Source organism: Miniopterus schreibersii (genome assembly GCF_964146895.1).
Source record: "Miniopterus schreibersii genome assembly, chromosome: 1".
In the NCBI taxonomy this organism is placed as follows: domain Eukaryota; kingdom Metazoa; phylum Chordata; class Mammalia; order Chiroptera; family Miniopteridae; genus Miniopterus; species Miniopterus schreibersii.
The window spans coordinates 103,038,187-103,060,523 of NC_138101.1; the positions used below are offsets into that span (position 1 = coordinate 103,038,187).

Here is a 22,337-nt window from a genome sequence, read left to right on the forward strand (position 1 = left end):
CTCCAGTGATGGTAAAGGTTACAAAGCTTCTTTGTCCCTCCCCTAAATTACAACCAATTTCCCTACCCAGTATCCCAGCACCCATTAGAGTTGCTGCCCTACTCTGAACATCTTGTTGCTGGCTCCATGGCTATATTGATCTTCAGATAATATCCTTCCTTCATGGAATTCTGAATAATGCCCATTCTTGGAAGGGATTTTGTCTTAGCCTGGGAATCCTCATTCTTCCTTTTTAAGACAGATCTGTTCACAGAAGCTGGTCTCTGACCTATTAGGATCTTGACTAAGATTCCTTGACACACCCTGCCCTAGTCAGCCCATCTAGAATCATCATTGTAGCAGCTTCAGGTCTCCATGCTTATGGAGCTTCCTTCCCTGAGATACCAACTTTTGAGTACAGGCAACATGTCTTTGTAATCTCCACATCCCCTGTATCACCTGACACAGTGCTTGACACATAGGAGATATTTAATAAATAAGGAAAAATAAAGGACAGAAGGAAGGAAATGAAAACAAATAACAGGTTGCTTCCTTTCCTCCTGGAAACTCACTTCTCTTTCTGTAGGTTCTCAATCTGCTCAGTCAGTACTCTCTCCTCCTGCTGCATAGCTGCTTGCTGCTGTTCTGTGATGTCCGTCTCCATGGCTGCCTCACTAGTCAAGGCCTCTTCTGGGACATCAGACATGGAGGGCAACTGAACTACAACAGGAGACGATGGACTTGGAAAGTTTCCTTGACGAAGACACCCCTTTCCCTACAAAAAAAAATACGTTATAAAGTAAATTGAGTGACTACATCAGTTTTATGTGGCCCATTTAGGATAACAAGTGTACTTCTGTCATATCAGGTGAATGGTAGAAATAAATGGAAACATTCTCTAGGTCTAAGATGTTTAGTGAGATACCATCCATCAAATACATTTAGGTTAAATATTTCTTGCAAGAGCATTGGGAAATGGATACTTCAGCAGGAGGGAGTATAAGGACATATTGTGTATACTGGGATGTGATTCTTCTTTTAATCTAAGCTGCATCCACTCCAAACTAAATATCCACACATGGCTATTTAAATTTAAATCCATTAAAATTAAATAAATAAAAATTGAGTTCTGCATTTACACTAACATTTCAAGTTCTCAATAGTCACAGGTGGCTAATAGCTGTCACACTGAACTATGCAGGTATAGAATATTCCCATCATCACACAAAGTTCTGATGAACAACACTGCTCTTCACCTTTTACCTTGGAATCCACAATCTGTCTAGGAAGACTACAGAAACATGTCCCAAAACTCAGTTTCATTTTTTTAAAAAGTCATTTATACATCACAGGGTGTTGGTGAGAGAGATTCTCTAAGAATGACTCAAGAAACTTCTTGAGATCAGAGGAGGAAAAATCTTACTGCTTTTAAATTGATTACTTTATATATAACTTTAGCTTCTGATAAGGGCAAGTATTTCAGGTTAAACAACCTGCTGAGAAGTGGACCAAACACAGAAACATCAACATATTCTTAAAGGCACTAGAAAGCTAACAAGGTAGGCCAAGGAGAGGATAGCTCAACATTTAGGGCTAATCTAAATTTAAGAAAAGGTGAGCAGAGTTCCTGACAGACAATATCAGGAGTCAGCAAACTATAGCTCATGGGCGAAATCTGGCCTTGTGCCTAATTTTGCAAGAAAAGTTTTATTGGAATACATTTATGCTCATTAATTCAAGCATTATATATGGTTCTTCTGAAGGACAATGGCAGCATTAATTGTTGCAACCAAAACTGTATAGTCTACAAAGCCTAAAATATTTACTCTCTTGTCCTTTTCAGAAAGAGGTTGCCAACCCTGGGGTAGAGAATAAAAGTGAGAGTCCAGACCCACACAAGGGTTTGGGCTCCATGCCTGACATCAGCATGCTAGGATTCCCAAGATTTGTATCCTATACCTAAGGGTAAACTGAAATTATAATAGTCCTGGCAGACACTGTGGCCTAGCTTCAAGTCATTTGAATGGTTCAGAAAATTGTAATCCCTAAAATTAGATTAAAGTAATCCAGATTTTTAGTGCCCTAGCACCTGGCAGAAAAAGCAAAAATACCCTTTGGAAGAAAGAAACATCATCTCAGGCCTCAAAATATTTTTACAAATAATTTTTCAAATACTGTGTCTGACACACAATCAAAGATAACGAAGAACAAAAGGAGACAAAACAATGTAAATGAAAATCAGTAAAAAAACAACAGAAACCCTTAATGATTCCAGACATTGTGGCTGTAAGACAGACTTAAAATACCCATGCTGAAGGAGACAGAAAGACACTGTTGAATTAGTGGAACAGAAGTTAGGTCAGAAGAAAATATAAAGAATCAAGCAGGAAAAACAAAACAAAACAAAAAATTTTTGGTAAAAATTCAGAAAAGAAGGTAAAAGACAGGACACAATAAAAAGATCTACCATATGTAACAAGAAAAATACCAGGAGAGGAGAGTGATCCTATAGAAAAAATATTAAACGAATAATGGCAGAGAATTTTTCAAAACCAATTAAACATGTCAACCTACTGACTAAAGAAAGTTTTCAACCTATAAGAAAAATAAGTTCATACTCATACACAATTGCTAAAAATCAAAGGCAGAAGAAAATCTTAAAATCAGTAAGGTAAAAAAATGTACCTAGAACAAAGAAGCAACTTTTTCAATAGACACAATGGAAGGCAGAAAACAATAGATGGTATTTTCAAAGTGATGAAAGAAAAAAGTAACTGCCAACCTAGAATTCTATACATAGCAAAACAACCTTCAAGAATAAAACTGCAATTAAGACATTTTCAGACAGTCTAAGACAATCTGTCACCAGCAGACCTGCACTAAAGGAAATACTAGAGGGCAGATAGAAAATGACTCAAGAAGAAAAGTTAGTAAGGGAGAAATTAAGAACAATAAAAACAGTAAATATGTGAGTGAATCTAAGTGAATAGTGACTGCATCAAAGAGAAGAATAATATGTTGGATTAAAAATATACAGATAATTTAAAACAAAACAAAAACAGCACTATATTATATAATAGCTAAAGCATATTGAAGTCCTTACATTATCTTGGAAAAGGATAAAAGTACCAACTAACAGACTTTGATAGGTAATGGATTTTTATTGTAACCTTTAGGTTAACTACTAAAAGAAGAGTAAAAAGAGTATAAAAACTTTTAAACTAACAAAAGAAAAAAATGGAACAATAAAAAATAGTCAAAAGAAAAAGGAAAAAAGAACAAAAAGGCAAGAAAAAAACAGGAACATGTATCAGGTACAATAAAAGCACATAATACTAGATTTAAGTCCAAATACATCAGTGATTACATTAAATGTAAATAAATTAAATGCTCTAGTTAAAAAGCTGATGATTGTCAGCCTTTATTTTTTTAAAAAGCCCACCTATATGAAGTCTACAAGGGACACATATAAAACATAAGAATTCAGAAAGGCAGAGAATAAAAGGATGGAAATAAAAGACATACCATGTCTAATAAAAAAAACAACTGCGCTGGTGTAGCTATTTTAATTCTAGACAAAGCAAACTTTAAGGTAAGAAGTGTTACCTGTGATGAAGAGGGATATTTCACAATGACAAAAGTTCAAATTATGAAGAACATTATTTCCAAATTTGTAAATAACCAAAAAATGGCTTCAGAAATTTAAAGTACTTTTCAGTCTGGCTGTAATCATCACGGGTCTTAAAACATGTAGCCGGTATATAAAACCTCTTAAGACCTAAATTCCTTCCCATTCAAAAATCTTAAACCATCTATTTTGTGTGTAGAGGTTGTTCAACTAAAGGAATAAATGTCTGTTAAACTTTAAAAAAAAAATAAATTTAAAGTAAAATATTGACTAAAATACTCAAAGAAACAAAGTTATAATCAGCACAGAGAAAACAAGTGTGTACAAGTAAATCAGTAAAGCTATGGAACTGAACAACTTAAACATAAGTGATAATAACAGACATACAGAATTTGGTATCTAACAACTACAGAACACTCATTATTTTAAAACACATACAGCAAAGACAATACATTTCTTACGGTTGAAATAACTTATCTGACCTTTAAAGTAATTTTTAAAAAGTTTACTGACAATGCGGTTATAAGGAGAAAACTAAAAACACCTATATATTCAGAAATTAAGAAATAGACTTCTAACACATCCATGGTCAAAGAAGAAATCACAATGGAAATTAAAAAATATTTTGAATTAATCAACAACATCAAAGTCTGTGGGATACAATTTAACTCTGCCTACCTTAAAGTTATAGCTTTATAAATACACAATAGAAAAGGTTAAATTTTAAAGTAAGCCTTTTTTTTCAGGAAACTAAATAAAGAACAACAAAATAAATCCAAGGAGAGGAAAAGAAAAAAAAGATAAGAGTACAATAAACATTAGAAAAGACAGGACCAAATCCAAAATGTAGTTCTTTGAAAAGACTAATAAAAAAGTTAAAACCCTGGCAAGATGAAGATAAAAAGAGAGAATTCACAAATAACCAAAGGCAGAAATGAAAAAGGAACATCACTACAAAACTTGTAGACATAAAAAGGATAAAAGGCTACTATGAACAACTTTATTTCAATAAATCTGAAATTTCATACGAAGTGGAGAAAGTCTACAAAAATCCAAGTAATTAATACTGTCAAAAAAGAAATACAAAAAAGTGAATAATCTTATAAATTAAATCCATAAATGCAAACTTTCCAGAAAGAAAACTCTATGCCTATATGGTTTCACTAGCAAACAAGAATAACATAGAAATCACATAAATTCTTTACAGAATTAAAAAAAGGACTATACCCCAACTCATTCTTAGAGGTCTGCATAACCTTGAAATCAAGACATAACAAGGATATGGCCCTGGTTGGTGTGGCTCAGCTTGTTGGGCTCTGTCCCATGGGCCAAGAGGTCTCCAGTTTGATTCCTGGTCAGGGCACATGCCTGGGTTGTGGGCTCGATCCCCAGTAGGGGGTGTGCCAGAGGGAGCCGATGGATGTTTTTCTTTCATCATCGATGTTTCGCTCCCTCCCTCCCTCTCCTTTCCTCTCTCTTTAAAATCAATTTAAAAAAAAGACATAACAAGGATATGAAAAGTAAGAACTATTATAGGAAAATTTTACTCATAAACACACAGGTATAAAAATCCTAAACAACTTACTATAAACTAAATCAAGCAATATGTAAGAAGGATATCACCTCATGACTAAGTTGGATTTATTGCAGTAGTATAATGATGGTTTAACAATAGAAAATCACCTGGTGTAATATGTCATATCAATAAAGTAAAAGTCTCATGAATACCTTAATGTATGCAGTAAAGGCATTTCATAACATTCAACAATACATTGTAGTAATAACTCTCAGAAAACCAGGAATAGAAGGGAACATACTTAGTCTCATAAAGCATCTACAAAAATTCTATAGCAAACATCATCTTTAGTAGAAAGGGTTGAAAGTTTTCCCTTTGAGATTAGGCAATGTGAAAAATGATCCCTATTACCACTTCCTTTCAACACTGTACTGGAGGTTCTAGCTAACGTAAGGGGCAAAAAAGGCATAAGGATTATAAGAACAAGTGAAACTACTGTTATTCATGAACAGTATGACTAAAGGTATGAAATCCAAAGGAATCACAGAAAAATTATTAGAATAAGAGCTGAGCAAGGTGAAAAACACCAAAATCAAATGTATTTTTCTTTAATGAGCAACAAACAGAATATAACAATTTTGAAATAACATTTGTAACTGCATTAAAATATTAAAATCCTGGTAATAATTCAAACTAAAGATGTGTGAGACTGATACACATAAAACACTTTTGAGAGGAATCAATGATCTACATGAATGGAGAGCTGTGTCAGGTTCATGGATGGGAACAATCAATATTGTAAAAATGACAATGCTCCCCTAAAGTGATCTATAAATTCAATGTAATCTCAATAAAAATCCCAAGAGAATTTTTGTGAATTCTATAATTTTGTGATTCTATAACTTATATGGCATTATAAAGAGCCAAGAATAGTCAAAACACTATTGAAGAAGAGGGTACAATGACTTGTTACAGCACGTATTTTTGGAAAGCTATAGTAACTAAAATAGTGGTGTTGGTACAAAGATAGTCAAAATAGCCTAGAAACAGATCCATGCATATACAGACTCTTGATTTACAACAACAGTAGACTTCAGGACAGTATGGAAAGAATCCTTTCTTTAAAAATGGTGCTGGAAAAACTGGATAAAGCCTACTCCCTACATTATACCACAAACAAAAATTGTCTCCAGGTGGTCTGCATACCTAAATAAGAAAGGCAAAAAAATAAAGTTTTTTAGAGACATTATCTTCATAATATCAAGTAGTAAAACAAATGTCTTAAACATGACACAAAATGTACTAGCCTAAAAGAAAAGGCTGATAAAATTTAGACTATATTAAAATTAAGAACTCCTGGTTAAAAAACAACCACCATCACCAAAAACAAACAAACTAAACTAAACTCCTGGTTCATCAAACTGCCCTTTAATGGAAGAAGAAATCTGCAACAGAAGTAACCAATAAAGGGGCTTGCATCCAGAATTCATAAAGAACTCCTACAGATCAGAAAGAGACAGGCAACCCAATTAGAAAACTGGGCAAGAGCTTTGAACAGGCCCTTCTAAAAAGGTTATCTCAATGGCCAATACACTTAATAAAAGGTAATTTAAGCACATTAGAGTCAAAGGACAGAAGTGCAAATTAAAACCACAATCACACACTGTTAGAGTAGCTAAAATTAAGAAATCTGGCAATACATATGTTGACAAGGAGGTGGAGCAAGTGGTAACTTTCGTACACTAGTGTAGCACAACTTTATGTGAAGTTGACTACACATATATATTCCATGACCCAGTAATTCCACTCCTATATATCCCCAACAAAAATACATGCATGTGTCTATAAAAAAATACATGTATCAGAATGTTCATAGTAGCATTATTCATAACTCCCCAAAACACAAGTCAATGTCCACCAACATGCAAATGGTTAAATTGTGGTTTACATATACACTGGAATACTATACAGTACCAAAGTGAACTACAACTAAACACACATGGATCAGTCATACACAGTAAGATTGAAATAAGTCAGATACGGAAGAATATGATTCCATTTATACAGAGCTCAAAACAGACACAACAAAACTATAGTGCTCAGAAATACATACTTAAGTGGGAAAACAACAAATAAAATAGAGTAACATAAAACTCAAGTTATTGCTCACCTCTGGGGGAGAAAAAGAATTGTGATTGGAAAGAAAAAGAGGAGTGCTTCTGGGAGTGCTGGCAATGTTCTACTTCCTGACTGTAAGTGGTATGTGGATGTTCATTTTATAATTCATTAACATATTTATGTATATTTCTGTGCTTTTATGTATTGTATTTCACAATAAAAATGGTATTTTAAAGCTTTCCAAATTTATGCAGATGCAAATTTGTATTTATGCAAATATACCATGATCTTTCAAATAGCATAAGACAATAAATTGACAGATTTCTCAGTTGATATTGGGGAGAAAGAAGGAAGACACGCTGTCTTAGAAACAGAACTGCTGCCCGGCCGGGCATGGCTCAGAGGTTGAGAGTCGACCTAGGATCCAGGCGATCAGGGTTCGATTCCCGGTCAGGGCACATGCCTGGGTTGTGGGCTCGATCAATGACTCTCTCATCATTGATGTTTCTGTCTCTCTCTCTCCCTCTCCCTTCCTCTCTCTGAAATCAATAAAGATATAAAAAAAATTAAAAAAAAAAAAGAAAACAGAAACAGAACTACTGATCTAGCTAGTACAGGTGGTGAGGTGAAAGTAGAGGGCAAGTTCTAAGGGCCTTCAGGCTAACTCTTCCAAACTCATGGGATGAAAATCAAGAGGATTACAAGATTACTATTCCATTTTTAGTTCTGAGAGCAAGAAGTAAAGAAAATATTAAGAAAAAGACTCTCAAAACACAAGATCAGTCTGCAAATTTAATAAAAAATGACTAAGAAGGAGGAGGCACCATGGAATGAACAAGAAATACCAAGAAATCTTGTATTCTAGCCATTGAAGTTTATTCAATTTTCTCAAGTAGTACTAGTCACCCAGCTCTCTATAGCCCTATAGCTTTTGAACAGATGAGATTTAATACACTGAATGACAATGATTTACATTTTTGTTTACTAGATTGTTAATTTATCTAAGGCAAAGATCATGCCATTTCTATACCTCCAGCACCTAGCACAATGCCTAAAACATGGCCTTCTTTGTTGAAAAACATGAATGAGAATAAGTGAATTGAATAAGTGGGGTTAAGGGAACAGGTCTCATCTATAGAACAGAATGAAAAGGAAAAAAAGATGTGTCTAAGGTACAGTCTACGAAAAATATATGTATTAAAAGTAGTCCCATTTTTACTTAGTAAAACTGTAAAAGTTTAAAAATATTAAATGGATTTATGATACTAAATTGAATTCAGGTTTTATCTCTACAAAAATTTTCCTAAAATAATTTAAAAATATAAAACTATGAATACTATAATACTGTTATAACTTTATTAAACATACATAAGGAAAATATTAATATTCAAAAATATTAATAGACACTGGTGATTTTCTTCTTGCCTTTTACACTTTACCCTACTGTTTAAAATTTTCTAACAATGGGCATGAAACAAATATGTGAATGTATCTTTTATGTAGAAATATAAGATCTTAGATTTATCAAATGGCTAATTTTAAAAGACATTACATAAGAGAGAAATAAGTTCAGTAATTGATAAATGTAAAATAGTTTATTTTTCAATTTCAAGTTCTGTGAGAAATTAGAAAAGTTAACCTAAAGCACTAAGTATGCTATTATATAAAAAGAGCTAGTACAGCGGTGGAGTAGGTGGATTTTTCTTGCACCTCCTCCCAGAAACAAACTGGAAATAAAACTAAATTTGGGAGTATTCACCCTGAATTACCAACTGAAGACTAGCTGAAGAGGAGACTTTTAAACAGGCATAAACCACCTCCAGACAGGTAGGAAGGGCACAGTCTCAAAGGGGCTGGCCCAGCTCCCACCAAGGGTAAGGATGGATTATCTCTGCTGCGGAGGTGGGGTAAACTCCTTCCAGCAGCAAAAATCATAGGGAGTCAACATAATTCATTCTTGTCTAGTATTCTGTACTTTTTATTCTCTAAACACATAACCCCTCTGGATCACTCTACGATCTTTGAACTCTTTACCTTTTCTCATATATAATCCTATCATCTCAAGACCACAGTAATCCTTATATTATTGTCTCTTCCTACCTTCTGCCTTTTTATTCTCCCAAACCTAATTAGCAGGCCTCCTGAAAAAAGTCAAGGTCCTTTGCCATACTGCAATATATTACTGTAGTTCTTCCTCTCTTATCTGTAAGAATTCTCTATATAATTGCTCTTCCTGTTTGTCTCCATCTGAGAGAAGATGACAAGGCTTTGAAAGGGGTTCTTCTTTTTCAAAAAAGAACCCAAATATTGTTCTCCTTTTGCCTATTCCCCCCAAAAGATCCTGTGCCCAATCCTCCTCAGCACTGGCCCTTGTATGACCGCTGCATGCACATCTTCAAGTAATGCCTTTTACACACCATAATGATCTGGGGAAGGGCGCTAGGGAGAAACAGAGTAGGAGTCTTCTGGCTACAGTGTTATCAAAGATAATACTACCAGTTCTCATCACAAGAAAAAAAACTGTAACTATGTTAAGTAATGTATGTTAACTAAACTTATTGTGGTAATCACTTCCCAAAATATACATATATCAAATCATTATGTTGTACAACTAAAATTAATACAATCTTATATGTCAGTTACATCTTTTTAAAAAAGATAACATTGCAAAAAATACCAGCTGGTCAGTACCAGAAACAGTAAAAATGCTTCTACATTCTGAGAAAATCTTCATTCTCTGAATCTGATTCTCAATATGTCAAGTTACCTGAACATGACCATTAGACTTAAACACCATGGACTAATATAATAAGAACATAGCAGGACCCTTTGCTAGAGCCAAGGAAGTCTAAGTCCACACTTAGAATACCTCTTTCCTTTCCTTTGGAGCTCCTTAGAGCTGCTACTTTTCAATTGATTGTTGGCTTTCAAATGATTAAAATTTAACTTTTGGAGGGGCATTTCTTGCTTCTTTTGGTGTAAATTACAAAGCTTAACCCCATAGACCTACTTATCCACATTAATAGAAATATGCAGGTATGCCAATTTTTAAAAAGACATGTAGGTAAGTCTTTAATAAAGATATAAAATTAACAAATACTGCCAACCACTACAAGCATAGCAGGAAAAGGCTTAAAGCAATTAAAAAATTCCAAATTAAGAAAATATAGCAACTGATGCAATTTTTAAAATGTTGTTTCTAAAATGCCTTTCTTAGAACCTCTGTTCAACTACATATATTATGAAAAAAAGGATTCCATAGTCAAAATTTTGTAAGTGCTACACATTATGTCCCAAATTTGGCTATGGAAACCTTTGTGTGTAACATCTTCTAAGAGGATAATTTATGAAGGTTTTACAGATTAGTAAACTTTATTTCAAATTACATACTTCATATTACATTAGCTTAAATAGCTCTAAATCAATATTTATGTTTGGAATTATAGCATAAACAAGTAACAAAGTAAAGATTTGTTATAGAAAAGGTATAACTGGGTGAATTATAAGCATATCATATTCTGCAATCTTAGTCTGAGAATAGCTTAGTGAAGGTTATGTGCCATAAATCTAATTACCACTTTCCACATGGTAGCAGAAACAGACACAGTTGACTCTTGAACAACATGGGGGTTAGGGGCGCCAACCACCCACACAGTCAAAAATCCACATATAACTTCTGACTCCCCCAAAACTTTCCCATACTTGTTCCTCAGTATTCACGAGGGATTGGTTCCTGGACCTCCTGCCCCAAGTCAATGGATGCTCAAGTCTCTTACATAAATAAAATGGCACAGAACAATGCATGCAATCAGCCCTCCACATCTGTGGATTCCCAACCTGGAGGGCTGACTGGATATTTATTGAAAAAACAACATATAAGTGGCCCTACCCTGTGCAGTTTAAACCCATGTTGTTTGAGGGTCAACTATATTTTCAAAATCATTTCAAAATGAAATGATCAAGAATCAACCTATTTTAGTAATGGCAGATATGATTATTTACAAGTAAAGAGCCTCCTAACTGATATATGGCTGTCAGTCTTGCCCATCTCTAACCATTAATCTTCAGAACGCTAAGTTATCTTCTTAAAGACACATTGGTGGTGATATTCCCTCACTTAAAAACCTTTCTATAGCTCCCAAATGCTTCAAAGTAGAAAATTCTAAATTCTTAACACCTGATTCTAGTTTACCTTTCCAAATTCTTCTGCCACTTCCATACCTGCTCTAGCTACACGAAGTAGTTATTATTCATAGATTGCTGTTTCATGCTTCCTTGCCTCTGGAATTGTCTTCCCTCTCTTTCTTTTCTCCATTTGTTAAAATTACTACTCCTCTTTCAATACTCAACTCAAATGACTTTTCACATTGGCAATAATATACTTTTTATAAATGTAGTCCACTCTGCATCAGCCACTATTGTATTTGAAATAGTAATTTTTAAAAAATTTATGAATATATGAACATTATTGACTTTAATTAGGATCAGTCTATTTTTAGTGGATATCCTTAAAACCAACTGCTATCTCTTCTAGATTCAATTCTTAGATTCAATTCGATAGGTTCTTACTGAATACCAAATATGTCCTAGATATAGTCTTATTCTTAAGACTGGGCCTAAAGTCTTTTCTATTGCTAAATGCATATATAATAGGACATTAAGTGGGATTTTTCCTCTTGTTCCAAAACTGTGGCTAAAGCCCATATTAAGTACCCCTTCTTCTAGCTTCAAAGAGCCAACAGTAGTTGGTACCAGCCTCTCCAATCAGGGCTTACTGAGAGGCACTGGTTTATTGAACCAGCCCTATCATCAATATTGCAACACCTTCCCTCAGTGTGAATCTAAAAAAGCTGAAAAGAAAGATGGGTTTATTGGACTTTGAAGGGAATATAGTGTTTATGAAAAGAGGATATTTCATCCCATTTGGGGAAAAAAGCAATTGTCATATGTGAATCCAGAGGATAAGAATCAAAGTTTGAGGTCATCTAAAAGAAAGGCACACTGGTATTGCATTCCATCTGGTTACCTGTATAAGCAAAAGAATTACTGATTTGCACCCGTTATATGCGCAGGAGAAAAGAGAAATAGAGTGTGGTGAGGAAGTGTCAGGCAGAAAGGTAGGCAAGGCTATTTGCCCACCCTGAGTTGTTGGTTCCCAAGAGGTATAAAAAAATGTAACCTTTGCCCCAATGTGCCTCTTGGATCTAGAATTGGTAATGAGAGGTAGATTTGATGGGATAAAGTCTTGCAAAAAAAATACATATCAGAGTCACTAGGGGTGAATGCCACCATTCAGGTTTAACCAGATGTGACCAAATTCTGCAAGGGATGGCATCAATGTCTATGGAAATGGGATAGGTTGAGCTCACTGTCAGCAGGGTAAACTAGAGCCAGCACTCATCTTCATTTAGTCTGTTGACAATGAGCTTGAAATTACTGTGGAACAACCAAGAAAGAGGAGTGCCACTTTTAACACTGAGATTATCAGGCAGGATTCTGCCTCCCCTATCACTCCTCCCAGCTTCAACACCAGAGGAAGGAAAAGCACCTGAAAAAGAAAGGGCAGAAGTGTGTGACAAAAAACAAACAAACCCTACTTATGCACGCTCAAAGTTGTCAGCCCCAGAATAAGGTCAGTCTGTCCTGGGATAAAGTGATGAGTACTGTATCAAGCCAGTGACTGGAAGTTATAATATGAAAAGAACTAAGTAAGTCTTAAATATTGGAATAAGACTAGAGCATTTGAATATTATGGAATAGTGACAAGATGTTGTTAAGTCAGTTGATATCTAGTAGGAAAGGAGAGTTTGGCATGGTAGAGTTAGAAGATAGTTACTAGATAAAAAGCAAAACTGATTTGTATTTATATGCCAGCAAGTTGAGTTCCTCAAAGAACTGGTTACACATAGATGGATAATCTCTGAAATTTGTTTCCCTATATATTGGTGTTCTTGGCTTTCCAACTCTCCATTTCTTTTTTGTATAATTAATAAAATCCTGGTATGAACTCTATTATACTGTGATATTTAAGTCTAGAACCAGGCCATCAATTTGCTTACTACTATTTGCTGCTCTGTCTGAAAAATACTAATTGGATAAGAGCCATACTTCTATATCTGGGAAGACACCATCAAAGTCACAGATATGAATGGACATATAAGCATTATTAATAATGAAGGATGTTGGAAGTAGCAATAGGTATTTCAAGTAATAAAGTGAAGGAGACTAATGAGAACAAAGGTCAGAAAACAGAAATTAATTTGATAACTCAGTGTTTTCAACATTCACCTTTTAATGATCCAACCAAAGAAGAAACCACAAAGAGGTTTATCTGACAAAGAGGAAAAATGAGTATATTGTAAATGGAGATATTTCAACTGCATGATACAAAGGAAGGAAAATGAAGGTTCTAAAGAAAGAGAGTAAGAGAAAAGCAAGTGAAGGCTGGTCAGGAAGTGGGGCCTGAACTGGGGCTGTACATGGAGGATGGACAAGCATGGATGATAGACAGAGTAGAACAACTCTGGGATGGATGAGAGACAATAATGTAAAGTGGCTGTGACACATTGCAATAGTAATACATACCGAGACTGAACTGCGGGTAATGCTCATAAATCTAACTGCAATTAGTACAGGTTTCTGGATTAGGAAGGACATGAAAAGGAAAGCAGAAGGTTAGAATGCACAAATAGTTGCCCCATTAAAAGAGAAGGTTTAATCTTTCAATGGACTTATTCTGCATCACCACCAAAAAATGCATTGCTAGTCTAACTGCTTTGAAAAAAGGTCTTTGAGAAAAGTAGCTTTTTAGTAAAAGGTCTCTTCTCTTTCTCCCTGGATGAGCACTGCTGAATTGAACCTGTCAGAACTGAGTTCTTGAAAGTTCATACTACAGAAAGGGTTTCACTTTTAAATGGGGTTTCTTTTTTCATTTTCTGGGGAAAAGATTTAGATAGTGTCCTGGGATGGGCTTTACTTAAAGCCTTTAGTGCCTAGAAAAAGGCTATGTTTAAGTTTGTTTTTAGAAAAGACCCTTCTCTAATTTAATCAACAGACGCCTGTTGTGCACTTGTTCTATGCCAGGCAGTTTCAATAGTGAAGGAAGAACAGAGTTATTTTAATACTAATCTAAATATAAAATAAGAAGATATGGAAGAAGTATTGCTGGGCCCCTGGAAAAGCATAGGTATGATGATGGGGAAGCCTGCTTCTCTTTAGAGATTTACTGGGGACCTGAGTGAGTGTTCATCACTACAATTGTTTTACAATTGAGGGGAAGGGTAGAAAATGGCAATAATTAAACTTAAATTCACAGTAGTTTTCCAGTTACCCAGATTATTGGTCAGTGAGAACTGGAATTATCTCTATATAGGTCACTGGTTACAAAGGAAAATAGTAAACAGAAGAGTGGGCAAATGGAGGAAATAAATTATTGTTTTTGCAAGGCTCTTCTCAAAATCTAACAATAAACCCTTAAAGAATCTTTATTTGATAATGGTAGACTTGTAGATGGAATTCCATTTCCTTATAAATCATATTTTTGCAATTGGTTAAGTTCTCTACATCCCAGAAGTATTGGCAGGACCACCAAAAAGTGACATGGTTGAGAGCAGGAACAGATGGTGGAAGGAAGTAGAGAAGAAAGTTAAGATAGGTTAAGTTTTCATAGAAAGGAAAAGACAGGAAAAGAAAACAGGGCAGATTATTAAACCACCAACATTTTATTCAAATGCTTGATTTTTAAAATCCTACATATTTCACTGCATATATATTCTGCACATACAAATAGAGCTAAAAGACCAAAACATTATGCATCCACAGTACCCTGAGATTTGATGATTTTACTTGTTTTATGTGAAAAAGATTTAGAGAATACTCTCTCTCTCTACCATAAATGCACACTTAAAATCCCAGGAAGGCTCCCACTTTCCCCTGTGACTTCACATCACGCATCTTACCATTGATCTACGAATCAGTGACAACCTGGTCTTTGCCTTATTCTCAGCAAATTCCAGGCTACTGATGTCTTTGAGACGAGCCTTATACTTATTCATTTGTTCCACAACAATCAGCTCCACACAGCTGGAACAGGAGGAAAGAGAAAAAAATGTTAGGAGCTGAAGTAAATCAAATAAAGTATAGCACCCACAGACTTTTTCAGCTAAGTGTGGTAGATGGTAGGAGGAAGAAAGAAAAATCAACATCCCTTATTTTATGAGCTCTGAGACAGGGTTTAGAATGGTGGTTTAGAACTTTGGCTGTACTTTACTACCCATCTGAGGAGTGGTTATAAGTTCCAAACCCCAGAACAATTAAATCAGGCTAGATTTTTTTTTTATATATATCTTTATTAATTTCAGAGAGAGGAAAGAAGAGGGATAGAGAGATAGAAACATCAATGATGAGAGTCATTGATCGGCTGCAGCCCGCAACCTGGGTATGTGCCCTGACCGGGAGTCGAACCCCGACTGCCTGGATCCTAGGTCGACGCTCAACTACTAAGCCACAGCCGGCCAGACAATCAGGCTAGATTTTCTGGGGATAGGACACAAACACCAGTATTTTTTTAAAGCTCCTTTTGCAGTCAAGGTTAAGAACTACCAATCCAGAAAGAAAGCAGAGGCTCACAAAAAAAGGCCAAGGTGAAATACAGGAATACTAAGTACTAAGAACAAAGGGATTCAGAGCCATAAGACCACAGACTAGATTACAAAAAGATACAAAGTATACGTAATTTGGCAAACTGGAATTTTAAAATATATTTAGAAACCATAAAATTCCTAAAGAAAAGCCAAATTTTATTTTTTTAAAAAGGTTGACACTTTGCTTCAGCCTTTTTGTTATTTATTTTATTCATTGATTGGTTCTTGTATGTGCCCTGACTAGGGATCAAACCCACGACCTTGGCATATTGGGATGATGCTCTAACCAGCTGAGCCACCCGGCCAGGGCAAGAAAAGCCAAATTTAAAAAATAAGAATCCTCGTAACAAATGATGCTCATTTGAACAGACTCCAAAGAAGTTTTTTCATCTTCAGCATAAAAAAACCCAAGGTGTCCAGAAATCTTTTAAAAATAATCTGAGCTTATAAAATCATTCACTATATTTGATATCTGGATTAAGCAACTACACTGACTCAGAAGTCCCTGGGGTCTTGCAGAGGTGATGGTGACCGGCCTTACGTGGTAGTCTTACTGATGTCCTGCACACTTTGTAGTGGGTCAATGGTGTCGGGGCAGCGTAGAATGCAGGGTGCAAACACAATGGCCAAAGCATTAGCAGACATTCGATTAGTGTTTTCCTGCAGAGCAATCCTAAGAAACAAAAAAAATCCAAGTGAAACAAGGATAAAAAGAGAAAATAGTAGGGACGTAGGTAGAAGAGATGAGAAAGAAGACATATAACATCAAATGCATAGTACTGAAGGATATTCATAACAGTTGAAGGGAGAGATACTGTAAGCTTTTCTGAAAGCTGTTCTTTTGCCTCCGGAAACACACTTTTACCCTGTTCCTTTCTTGAAGCAATGTAGGCCAGCAGATAGCTTATTAAGGGATATATATGATTCATGGTTCAAGGTCACCATTACTAGATGAACATGTCTGAAGAATGCAGAGTAAAGACTTTAAGGCATTTTCAGATAGTCTTATTTACCTAAAAAGAAAGATAGTATTCTTCCCAAGTACTGCTGATATTTACACTTAGAGGACGAGAGACTACTCTTAAAGTCTCTTTGGTTAGTCAATTCCTAAGTACTATTTGAACTTAATGCCTGTGAATTAGGTTATGTCAACAGATTACAAACTTTTTAATTCAGGATTTAAATAATAGGTCAGGCTATACAGTGCCACCCTGAGGCTAAAGTTGTTACTTGACTCAAATAGAGCAGAGAAGCATCTGCCATACAGTCCAACCAGTCTGAGGATTTCTACTCCAAGGAATTGTTAATTACCTCTTTGAGGCATTGAATTTATACAGAGGGAAAGAAAAGATCTGTCCGTTTTCCAAATGGAAGAGCTCTTCATTTATTTAAAAGAATCCAAAAGGAACTGTTAAACATTCCCTTGCTTCTTGAAGTTACCTGACAAGATGAAAGATGAGGCGTTCCAGTGTATTGAGATGAGTTCGGGAGAGCTGGTCAATCACAGAGTATACACCACGGATTGTCTCTTTCCTCTCCTGAAGACCTAAAAATAGTAAAAGCAGCAAATAAGACTGAATATCCCCCTCCTATATACAACATATTCTTCCTAGACAGACGTTAGAAAGCAGGGTAGATTGGCTCTAGAGTTTTAGGAGAGGTAGTTGTGCCTGTGTGGCAGGTAACTAAGTTACCACTAATCTCTAATTGCTTGAGTACTATTTTCATTAAGCAGTCTCCTGAGTTTTAATCTATATCCCAGTAATCCTTGATTACAGCAAGGGGAAAGAGATGCCCTAGTTTTTCAGGCATTTGGTGGCTAGCTGATCCTCCATTAAAATTAATCAACTGCCATATAATTTATAAAGAAGTCTTATAAGACTTTGAGAATTCAGGCCTCAGGGACTAAATACTTCTAGGCCTTCATCCATGATCTACACATTTGTAGCACTGAAAAACTAAACTCCATAACCTGTTAGGTCTGGCATAAAACAGCCAGCTTTACACAGAGTTCTTGCCTATATTCACAATTTAAATGATCATAAGCCAAACCTTAAATATTCTGTTATAGGATAGTAAGAAGCCAGGAAAATTCCAGGGCAGGAGGAATAGGGAAACTGAGACAAGAAAATTAAACAAGGCCAAACAGTTTGACAGCCTGCAGCCAGCTTGTAAATAGCAAGCTCTTTATCTTCCCCTAACCAAGGACGCTTGAGAGCAAATGGTTAATGTCTCTCTAAAGAATGCAGAACAGGAGAGAGGAGAAAAGGGGGACCGGCAGAGAGGACGGAGGAGGGGGAAGGAAGAGTGCAGTCTTATCTCATCCCACTGTTGAAAGAGAAAAGCCAACAGTCTCCGGATTTAACTGCCAGGTGCTTCTCATAAATTCTGAGAAACCCATAGCAAAATAAAAGAGAGAAAGAGAAAGAGGCCTTCAGAGTTAACCTGTACTAGGATATCTAGCAGAGCAATTTTAAAATTTATAGACAGAAAAGTATATAAGGCAGAACCTCCTCCCCACACACACTTGCTCTTAGATTGAGAGCCCATCCGTGCTTCATGCCGGATGATAGATTTGGTTGCCTTGCTTCTTTAATAAATTTGCAAGCTTTACTTTCTTAATAAATTCATTTTAACACAATACAATTATCTGGAGTCACTTGTTTGAACTCATTCACACGAGAACACAAGAACCGAGAAGGGGGGAAAGCCCTCTCCCTCCAAATCGGGGCTGTCAGATAACCTCTCTGGTGCCTGTGAGCGGTGACTGTAACATATCCTATTTAATCTTTTAATTTCTTTGCAACCCTAGTCTTGCAATCTATTTGTGAGAAGCAACTAACTCAGAAAACTTTTAGGACACAAAAAGTCAACATTTACTGGCAGTTTTATATTAACTATCAAAAGCATACTTTTGGATCTTTATGGACTAAACCACTGGAGGATGCCTAAATAATCTATAATGAAGATGGCATTCCTTTCCCAAGTGTAGACCTTCCCTCAAACCCAGGAAGGCTGTGCTTACCCATAGCTCGAAGAAATTCCTCATAGAGCTCAAAGGTCATAAGTGGATTGGGCAAATCACGAAGCCATTGTTTGAATACACTTGCAATGACGTGTATGTTATAGTCATCTAGGTTTACACTCTCAGCATCTATGTATAGACAAGAGTTAGATAACAAGACAAAACATGCAAAGAGATTCAAATAATTCACTTTAGAAGCTATCATCACCAAAATAAGGCTTCATGTTCTTAATCAGACTAATTTATATCATCTGCAATCTAATCTCATGCTTTGGAACAGTGCTTCTAACTGCAGTAAAGGAACAGTTTTTGTTTGTTTTCTAAGTCTGTTGTAGACTGATCCATGTGTAAAATAAAAGATCACGTTTTCATGTCAAAGCACTGTTAAATTGTTCTAACAGTTTCTAAATGCCTGCTCTCAACTTCTGAATTTATCTTGCTATGGATCAGTTTTGAACCACACTTTGAGTAACAATGGTTTAGATGACAAATGGAAAAAAGGCCCAGAGGACATTTTCTAAAAGTAAGGCTGATTTTAAGTGATTCTTAGAGATGCAAGGAGAATAATAATTGAGTTTAGGAAATGTAAAGGAAACACCTTTACTCTGTTTCACTTATAAACTCCCTAAGGAGTTTATACAGATGAGGTTTATAGATGAGAAGACTGAGATGATCGGGAGGACACAGGGTGACTGATTTTTCACTTGTGCTGACTCAAGGTCCAAGGGACAAGTTGGCAATTGTCTTTAAACTGGAGTAGACCAAATCTATGCCTTGTATAAATGACACACTCAATATATGTTTGCTGAATTGAGCACATAAAAACAAAAGTCTCTAGCCCCAGCTGGTGTGGCTTAGTTGGTAGAACGTTGTCCTGTGCACCAAAATGTCGCCAGTTCAATTCCTGGTCAGGGCACAAGCCCAAGTTTCAGGTTCAGTCCCTGGTACAGATGCATACTGGAGGCAACCAATTGATGTTTCTCTCTCCCACTGATTCTTCTCTCTCTTTGTCTCTGCCACCCCCCTCTTCTTTCCTCTCTCTCTAATATCAATAAAAACATACATATTTTTTAAAAGTCTCTTTAGAAAGCTACAAAATTATAAATAAGCACCACAAAAAAGATTACATTCTTCTGGCTACAAGAAAATGATCATCATGTAATAAAAAATTTAAGAGCACAAAATGACCTATTTCAACAAAAGTATTTGGTCTTGATTTGGAGGGCAACATCTTACCTGTATCTAGACCTTGTCGAAGCTCCTTGATTTTATTAGTTGAACCAGACTTTCTGTAAATACCTTCTGTGTACAGTCCATGCATTTCAATGTAGTTTATGAGCTTTTCCACCACTAAAGGAACAGTTCGGTCTTCACTAGTTAAACGGGAAAGTTCAACCCCAAATTGTCGAGATGATAGCTCTGGATCATACTAAACGGAAGATAATTTTGTTTCCAAATATGTTTAAACATCTTTAAACATGTTTAACCAATTTTTTTAAGAGAAACTACTTTTTATTTCCCTGAAGTTTTATAAGCCTAGTTATGAGAGTTAGGGGGAAAGGGAATCATGGATAAATCTGACAGTATAAATAAGTGGGATGTTAGTTTCCATCCTCTCCCATTAGAAATAACTCCCCAAAATCACGGGGTGAAGAATGAACGTAGTGGCAACAGGCTGCTGTTTCCCTTCTTGTCAGAAATCTCTTCATGTAAAGGTGGGATTTGGGGAAAAGAGAAGGGACTTAAATGTATGCCAACATTTAACAGGTACCATTAGAAAATCTACCGATTTGATATGAATTAGAATTGTCAGTAATTTCTGAAGCATAAGAATGCTTCAATATTTATGTAAACTTTAGAGAAGTTCAATTAAACATTGATGTCACAGCTAAAGGCAGAGGGGCACACACAGATTGGCCCATGGTTAGTATTCTAGTTCTTTTTTATTTACTTCAATAATGTATCTGACATCATACCTTACTAATTACAATTTATGTGACTGCAAAAGAATGGCTTATCCTAAGATTATTTGAATTCTCAGAAAAGAAAAATGTGAGGTATTATCTCTGAGACAAAAACCTTTTTTGTACATTTCTTTTTTGTCTTTTCCTTCTCCTGCACCATTCTCCTTCCCTAATTAGACACTGTACACCCCTCTCTCTCCTCCTATCTGCATCTAATCAGTACCAAGTTCTTTTAGTCAAGCAGTACACTCTATTTTTAATTTCCTGTTCTCAGTGCCATTACCCTAGTTCAAACTTATATCACTGCCCACTTGGACTATTCCAACAGCTTCTTAATGAATTTCTACATATCCATTTTCTCTTCATTTAATATACTATAAAGTATACATAGTCTATTTATTTATCCTCACCAGAGGTTTTTTTTTTTTTCCATTGATTTTTTAAGAGAAAGTGCAAGGAAGGGGTGAGAGGGGAGAAAGAGAGAGACAGACAGACAAAGAGACACATATCTATGTGAGTGAGACACATCAATTTGTTGCTTTCTGCATGCATCCGACTGGAGGCAGGGCATTAAACCTACAACCCAGGTATGTGCCCTTGAACCCGAGACCCTTTGGTCCCCAGGCTGACACTCTAACCACTGAACCAACCCGCCAGGGCTATAATCTACTTTATTATCCTCAAAAACCTTCAGTGGCTAATTAGTATATATCGCATAAAAGGTGCAAACATTCCTGAGTCTAACATTTAAGACATTATTTGTACTAATCCTAATTTTTCCTTACAGTCTTTGTTAATGCATTTGTCACTTACATGCTAGGTAATAGGGAAAGAAAATCAAATAAGTCCTTACCCTAAGACTAATGCTAAGACTAGTAGTTTTAATGTGTGGAGATAAGTAGAACAGAAACAACAGATTTATTCAGTATGATGGAACTATAGAAGTGAAACAGCTAGATCAGGTAGGACTAGGCTGCATAACAACTAACGACTGTGAGAAGACCTGATGCTTAATATAAATGTTGGAAAGCAAATACTAGTACATGAGTAAAGAAAGCAAGAAAAGCACCTTTCAGACACAGAAAACAAAAAACTACAAAATTGGACAAGCAAACTAACATTAATCTGATATGGCTGAACTAAAAATGAGAAAAAGCTAACATTATAAAGGACTTTGGGTACTAAGTTACAGAATTTGGGTACTGTCCTGACAGCTAAGGGAAGCCACCAGAAAGTTTTATATTATTATACATCATTCATCTACATATACTCTACATTCCAGCATCCTCAAATTATACAAGGTAATATCTCTGAAAAGTATCTCTAAGTCTGAGATGGGATAAGACACTTAATCTTGAATTATTTACAGGATATAAGTTAAAATTTTATATAATAACTATATGAATTAGGTTATTTAGGTTATTTCACATTTGCAACAGGAATGTCACCTTTCTATCTCAGAAGG

At 35.6% G+C, this 22,337-nt stretch overlaps 1 protein-coding gene across 3 annotated transcripts in view; it reads right to left on the reverse strand.

Moving 5' to 3' along the window:
* MYO9A (myosin IXA) overlaps positions 1–22,337 on the reverse strand; it is a 271,712-nt gene that overhangs the window by 6,693 nt on the left and 242,682 nt on the right. For 2 of the 3 annotated variants that reach the window (XM_081129792.1, XM_081129791.1), the window contains 6 exons: positions 20,145–20,337; positions 18,909–19,037; positions 17,324–17,429; positions 16,425–16,556; positions 15,200–15,323; positions 552–754 (listed from right to left, as the gene is read on the reverse strand). In XM_081129792.1, the coding sequence (XP_080985918.1) occupies positions 552–754; positions 15,200–15,323; positions 16,425–16,556; positions 17,324–17,429; positions 18,909–19,037; positions 20,145–20,337 (887 nt within the window). Of the gene's footprint in view, positions 1–551; positions 755–13,826; positions 13,881–15,199; positions 15,324–16,424; positions 16,557–17,323; positions 17,430–18,908; positions 19,038–20,144; positions 20,338–22,337 lie in introns of all 3 variants that reach the window. The other variant, XM_081129790.1, reaches the window with a different exon arrangement.